General features: G+C 45.8%; 1 protein-coding gene across 1 annotated transcript; it reads right to left on the bottom strand.

The window, feature by feature from the left end:
• Positions 1-884: 884 nt before the first annotated feature.
• UMPS (uridine monophosphate synthetase) lies at positions 885-7,027 on the bottom strand. The gene is made up of 6 exons (XM_082311903.1): positions 6,883-7,027; positions 6,112-6,265; positions 3,844-4,512; positions 2,974-3,149; positions 2,345-2,459; positions 885-1,537 (listed from the first exon to the last, which is right to left on the bottom strand). The coding sequence occupies exons 1-6, from the start codon at positions 7,024-7,026 to the stop codon at positions 1,356-1,358; spliced, it is 1,440 nt and encodes a 479-aa protein (XP_082168029.1). The 5' UTR covers position 7,027; the 3' UTR covers positions 885-1,355.
• Positions 7,028-7,444: the final 417 nt, after the last annotated feature.

Genomic DNA, 7,444 nt, shown 5'->3' with positions numbered 1-7,444 from the left:
ACTTCCAGGGCATGTGGAGTGTGAAAGGGTAAGTCATCACCCCCAACATGCCCAGACAGTGAGGACGTCTTTCAGCTGTATCTTTCTGAAGTCTGACTGCCAACAGAGCACAGTGTCACAAATACAAGAAGCATAAGGCAAAGCCCTCAGATCCAAGCCTGCATCCTTTGGTCTTAGACGCTCTGCATAGATTAATCCAACCAACAATCAACAAAAACTGTCCTTTTGAACTTCAGCGTTAACTCCAATCTCCTATTTTGAAAGGCGTAGTGAAGAGTGCAGTACTAATGTCAAAAAAAACCTCTTCTCACTACATATAGTTGTTCTATATAGTCTACAGATAAGTGTATTAACAAAGGGACCCGGCTTTCTCTGGTGTGCTTTGCATCAGCTCAGGAACAGCAACAGTCTAGAACTGCATCACCATTCGTCTTTGCCTTCTCAATAGCAATGAAAACGCAAGCTGATTTCCACCACACATACACTAGATACATTTAAGGTTATTCCATTCTTTCTAATCAAATCCAATCATTCAAGATATTTCTGCTTCTCCTTATTCATCACAAAGAGTGGAAAGTAATTCCTGGAAATATTCCAGCTACTGTCACAAAAAGTCAATAAACACAAAGTACACATTTGTTTCTCATTAGAGGAATCAACAGCTCCACTGTAATTAAGCACAGGACAACTAGTTGCTCTGACAAATTCTTTGTAGCTCCTGTAAACAGAATCATGAGTAACCATCACAAACATGCTAGAATGAATTTTTATAATACTGGGGTTCTGAAAACAGTATTTCACACTGCCACAGAAGATGACTTACAGATGCAATGAAAGGAAAACAGTAGCAAAAAAGTATTTATTAAACAACACATTATCCAGTTTCACAGTGTAGGATTAAGACCCATACTTGCTCCTTGGAAATAGCAGAGCTGAGTAATCCTGTGAGAGTGGGGCAGCAGGTCAGGTCTGCAGGTTAAGTTTTATTAAGAACAGTAAAATATTGTTTCCACAGCCAGAAGGAATCTGAAGGTGGGGAAAAGAAACAAAAGCAACAACAGCCAACCAAATACCCTTGGAGTGTTTTGTGCAACATTTTTCAGCAGAGAAAAGCTATTAAGGCTAAAAACTAGGCATGAAGTTTTGGTTTCATACAGTCAAATATTAAAAAAAAACAACCATGGCATGCACAACTTGATCTGTGTGTTTGCGATTAAAAGTAATTTAGTTAGTAACAGATTTTTCTCCAAAAGGGCAGTTTTCTACTGGCTGAAGTGTCTATGTATTTAACTGGAAGTCTCACGATGATTGCAGCTCCATCAGCTTTGCTTATTTACTAGGAAAGTGGCCTGCTTTCAGTCTTCTGCACGAATACCAAGTCTGCTTATGTAGCTCTCCCAAGCTGCCTTCCTGTACTTCTCCGCTTCTTGAAGACGGTCCGAAGCTGACAAAATGCCACGTCCCACAATAATGATATCTGAACCTTTGTCACTAATAACTTCCTTGGGACTCAGGTACTTCTGTCCGAGGTCATCACCTGAAACAGAGACACCATTTTTATTTTTTTTTTAGTTTGTACAAAATTGTATCTACTGAAAAGCTTCAAAGAGGTGCTGGAACAGAGAAGTATGCTGTTCCAGCTCTCACCCTAACAATCCACAAGCATAACTAGAAACTGTGTCTCCAGCTAACAAACCCAGATCAAATTTGACAGGGACCACCCTCCTTTTTCGTGATTTACCAATCATGATAGATAGAACAATTACACAAGGAAGCATCAATCAGGATTACTGAAATAAGCCTTAGCCTTCTTAAAACAAGCAAAACCCCCAAACATTCACATAAAAGCTTGTGATTTCACTTCAGGTTTCATAAGAATTAAGTATTGCAGAGAAACACATCTCCCCTACCTGGTTCAGTGATAACCTGTTTAGTCAGTATAAGAATTCCAATTCATTGGCTACTGCATCTATATCAGTATCAACAGTGTCACAATTAAAATTTTGCATTTGTTAAAATCTTTTTTTCTACTCCTACTGAGTAGTTGTACATCTAACCTAACACCTAGCTGTCAGACATTTCACAAGTTTTAAAGACTGTGCTTTATGGTATGCACAGACCTCAGCACACAAACAAAGCTGCGCAGCCTGCTGGTTGCCTTGCACTGCTCCCAGGAAAGGGATCAGCGTACCCAGAAATACAGAAGGCAGCCTACAATGGCAAACGCAGACTCCTCCCACCAGACAATCAGCAATCAAACCCTCTTCAGAGATCACTTTTTGACTGAAGGCTAGGTCACTTACTGTATTTAAAAACAGACTATATATATTTCAGAAAAACTTACCTCCAGTTTGCAGCTGCACCCCTGGAGTTAAGTGAAGAAATTCCAGTTTATTACTAACTCTAGATCCAGATATGAATCCAAAAACAAAATCTGAGTTGTCTTCAGCCATCTGTACCTGAAGAAAATCAGTAAACAGTTACAAGTGATATACCTAAAATTAAGCCTGATGAGCAATCTCTCATCCACCCTTTAACACATGAAGCTGTGCAAGGCAGGGGTATGAAATACCTGGTCTTGATTTACCAATATAAAGTCACCCCTCACTGATCTTTCTGCACTTGCAGCCAGGAACATGAATGTTATGTTTCCTTCTATGTTATAAATACAATGAATGAATTTAAACTAAATAGAAATTTATTGCCTAAGGGGAAAAAAAAGGGGGAAGGGGGCTAATAGCAAACTTGGCACGTTTACTAGAATTCAGCGTGAACTCCGACCACCTCACACAACTAGCCTACAGCTGCAACCTTTAAACACCACGCTGTCAGATTCCTGAGTCTCCACAGCAAAAAACCCACCTGTAATAGTTAGCTGGAGAGACTTTTGGAAGTGCAAGCATTAGAAGCACACAAAACCTCCCTGTCACAACACTTACAGGCTTTTAACCTGAAACAAGACTGCCTACTTACTGCAGCTTTTGTGTATTCACCCGTTGCAAGTGACCCTTGGGAACTCATCTCGGCAATCAGAAGACAGCCACGCTGGAGAGGAAGACCTACTTCCTTCAGACCTTTCACAACTCCAGAGCCTGGAACCGCGTGGGCATTAACGATGTCTGACCAGGATGCGATTCTGAACACACCACCTGAAAACAGGACAGGAAGACATAGGCAAAGTGTCATTAGAAATGTATTAAACAGAAACACGAGTTAAACAAAACAAGCTGCACGCTAAATCATTCACATTTTAAAAGACAGTTTTACTACTGAAGCTTGACAGTTACAAGTTCAGTCTCATCAGACAGTTCCGATAGCTGCCTAACCACAAACTGTAATCTCTCAGTTTTACTTTTCACAAACACTTCTTAGTATCCCACCTTTAATATTCACCGAGACATTTATGGTAACCTAGAAATCCACTGTCACAGGTGCTACCTTTCCATACACCATGCAGATCATATGGGACATAGGGATCAGAAAAAAATGGTTCTACAGTTGCACATGCAATATTGAATAAAAGCTGTAACAAGCACACAAGCATACAACAGCAGGCTGCCTTAAGAAGCCATACTGCGTTTTCTCATGGCAAACAACTACTCAGAAGTACTTACTGAGCATAACCATAGATTCATAAAAAGATTAAGGTTGGAAGGGGCCTCTGGAGGTCATGCCCTCTCAGCAGGGTTAACTTCAAAGCTAGATCAGGTTGCTCAGGGCCTTGTCCCCTTGCGTCTTCTCCAAGGCTGGAGATTCCACAATCTCTCCTGGCAACCTGTGCCAGTGCTGCAGTTACACACACTGGCAGCAAAGTTACAGTAAATTGACGTTGATGATAATCACCTTCATATTGATGTTTCACCGTGTTTCCAATGTCTGCAAATTTCCTGTCTTCAAAAATCAAGAATTCATGTCGATCTGCGAGTGTTCTCAACTCCTTTACTACCTCTTGGGTAAAATCATTCAGGATGTCTATATGAGTCTTCAGGATACAAATGCTTGGGCCCAGGATGGCAGCTAAGTGCAGCAGCTCTTTGGAGCTGGTGACATCAGCAGAAAGGCACAAGTTCGTCTGCTTCTTTTCCATGAGCACAAAAAGCCTGGCTGCAACAGGGTGCACCCCAGGCAGCTCGGCACGAGCGCTGAAGCTCAGCTCTTTACATAGTCTCTTCATGGGAGCAGGGCCATTCTGAGCCACTGGCTCAAACACACTCCCCTGAATGAATTTCTTCACCTTTTCAACCATCTCAACAGCCACTTCTCCCTGCTGCTGGAGAATCTCCAACACCCCAGACAATGTGCACACGGAATGCAGGCGAATTCCACGTTCCTCTAACCTGGCCTTGCCACCCTGCTCCCTGTCCAACAGCACTATGGCATCTGTGACTTTTAATCCTTCTTTCTGAAGAACCTCTGCAGTTTCCAGTACGCTAGATCCACTTGTTACGACATCTTCAATGATCAAGCATGTTTCTCCTGGATTAATGGTGCCTTCTACCAGCCGCTTAGTACCTTAAAAATAAAATGCAAACACTCCACTAAATGAAGAAAGTTTAAAAGACCCCCAAAATCCTTAAAATATAAAAAAAATTAACTTGCTATGCTAATGTAAATATCATATTTGTTCCACATACAAGCATATGGTGCAGCATATCCTGAGGTCCAATGAAAGTGGACTTCAAGAGAGTAGGAATTTCACATTCATTGTCAGTACGGAGAGGTAATTTGTTTAGTTATTACCTGAAACCAGTTATCACAGTTCTTACCACAGCTCAGTCACTGACTTGTAATTTAATTCATGAAGATTCTTACTTCTCCAACTCAATAAAATACTTCTTTATGTTTCCAGAAGTTATGTTCCATTAACAATACTGACAGATTGTTAACTGCACAAATTTAAATCTGTGGATGACTACAGAAGTTTATTATTGCCATGAATTGAATGCTCAGAATTACAGAACTATTTTCTCCAGTTATTTAAAACGTCTTTAAAGCAGCCAGGTTATTGGTACTCTTCAGTATATTTCCTGTTTTCCACAGGCAGTATTCTGCACTTAATATGCCTGTTAGAACAATAAGAAGGAGTAAAGCCCCAAATGCCTTTGCCCTAACCAACAACAGGCACACGTCCATGAAAGGCCTCCTGGGGGCCAACAACAAAGGATGCCTAGCTTTCCCAGGAAGCAGTGAGCAGCAGGAGAACATTATGCAGGGAGTGTGGTGCTTAGACCATGACAGCCTAGAGAACAAGTGTATGTACAGCTTCGCAATCTGTACAGCTTCGCAATCCACGTGACACCAGAAACCTTGTGCCAGGCAGTTAATCGCTGTCACAATTGGCTTGTCCTTCACAAGAAGGAACAGCAAACATTTTCATGCCTGGCACACTAACATTGGAGTAACATTTAGTTGCGACAAGCATACTTTCTAATTAAATACTGTTGGAAGAGCTTAGCTCTTATCACACGTAGACATCCAGTTGCTATGGTAGGTTAACAGTTCAGTCTTCTCTCCCCCTTCCTTTATCAAAATCAAGTAAATGGTTCATTGGGTAGAGAACTGCTTCTCACCTGGTCCACCCTGCCCACTGATTACAGGACTATAGGATATGAAAGAAAAAGGGGTTTGAGAGGTAAATGAAAAAGAAACTAGAAAGGTTCCTCTTGGAGTCAATACGCAAAAAGTTCTGATTGGGGGTGAAACGTGGCACCGGTCTCTGCATATCAGAGAAACTGAGTTATAAATCTTGGTTTCTGGAAGAGGCCAGTAACCCAGAACCATGGTAATGGTGCCAAGGAAAAAAAGACACTGCTGAACAAAAGAAACAACCAAAAAAACCCCCACAAATGAAAACAAAGAAACACCCACCCCAAGAGTCTCCAAACCAGCAGGATTCAGGCTACAGCCTAATAACCAACCAGCTGGGAGAGCCTGACCAGGTTGGGATGCTGCAGTAGGTAGGTTTTAGAGGGAAAGGGGGCTGCTTTTTGAATTGGAGTGGTAACCTTAAACTGGAATGGAGATGCTGCACATTACAAAAGAACTACAAATATATAAAGTAATTTCCCAAACAAGACAAGTGGACACAAATTCTTGATTTGAAGGTTTTACCATAGTCTTTTGCTTCCTTCCTCCGTATAAGCATTGGAATCTGATTTTCTGAGCAGATGATCGTGGCCAAGGGCAGTGCTGTGTATGGGACACCGCACACGCAGTCATACTGGAGACCGGCGTCTTTGCCTCTTTGAAAGAGAAGATCTGCAACCTGAAAATCAAACATTTTTAAGAGTCAGACTGGCGTGAACGTGACTGAACAAATGCGTTACCATGGGAAGCAAGGCAAATGCATGAAAAACTCCCTCCCTTACACTGTTTGACAGCCGCTGTCCCTACAGCAAGCAGACAGCCCGAGGCATGCATGCAGCGGGCTCAAGGCCAGCAGACAGAATCATAGAATCGTTAAGGTTGGAAAAGACCTTTAAGATCATCGAGTCCAACCATTAACCTAGCACTGCCAAGCCCACCACTAAACCATGTCCTCGAGCACCACATCTACCCGTCTTTTAAATACCTCCAGGGATGGGGACTCAACCACTGCCCTGGGCAGCCTGTACCACTGCCTGACCACCCTTTCAGTGAAGAATTTTTTTCTAATACCCAACCTAAACCTGCCCTGGCGCAGCTTGAGGCCGTAAATCGCGACCCCCGCCCCGGGAGGGGCCCTCCGGCGCCTCCTCCCCTGCTTTAGCTAAAGGAGACCCCTCACTCCGCCAGAGGCAGAGACCCCCGAGGCCTCCACGGACCGCGCCGCCCGGCACTCCGGGCAGGGCCCGGCCCCTCGCCCCCCGCCTCGGCCCAGGGTCGCCACCCCCGGCCCCGCACCTGGCGGAGGAGGAGCGGGTGGGAGACGAGGCCGCGCAGGTCGATGTAGACGGGGGAGGCCCGGCCGCTCTTCAGCACGAAGTCGCCGAAGCGGAGGGCGCCCGCCTCCAGCAGCGCCGCCGCCACGCGCCCCACCGCCGCCATCCCCCCGCGCACGCCGCCGCCGCGTCGCCGGCAGATGACGCAGCAGCGCGGGACGGGGAGGGGGCGGTGCGCGCTGTGCGCGTGGGCGGGCGGAGCGCGGGCCCCTGAGGGGAGCGGGCGGTGGGGGAGAGCGCGGCCGCGGCGGGACCCGTCCCCGCGGGGCCAGGCCGCCCGGGGCCCCCTTCCCGCGCTGTGCGGCCCAGCCCCGCACGGCAGAGGGCCCAGATCCCCCCCGCCCAGCTCCTCACGGCGTGAGGCCCAGCCCGCGCCACCCCGGGCCCGGCCCCACAGGGCGGGGGGCCCCTGTGCAGGAGCTGCGTTCATGGCCTGCCCTGGTCCGCCCAGGCGGCATCCGCTCGGCCCACAGGGAAGCAGAAAACGGTGCCGCAGGGAGGGTTTGATGTGACCCGAGACTTTC

The sequence above is a fragment of the Platalea leucorodia genome (genome assembly GCF_965183815.1).
Source record: "Platalea leucorodia genome assembly, chromosome: 5".
NCBI lineage: Eukaryota > Metazoa > Chordata > Aves > Pelecaniformes > Threskiornithidae > Platalea > Platalea leucorodia.
This window is presented reverse-complemented; position numbering and strand designations above follow the sequence as displayed.

Coding starts and splice junctions, on each gene's coding strand:
- UMPS (XM_082311903.1), bottom strand. CDS start 7,026: ATGGCGGCGGTGGGGCGCGTGGCGGCGGCGCTGCTGGAGGCGGGCGCC. Junction 4,513..6,111: donor GAAGGAAGCAAAAGACTATG/GTAAAACCTTCA, acceptor TTTATTTTTAAG/GTACTAAGCGGCTGGTAGAA. Junction 2,460..2,973: donor GTGAATACACAAAAGCTGCA/GTAAGTAGGCAG, acceptor GATTTTCTTCAG/GTACAGATGGCTGAAGACAA.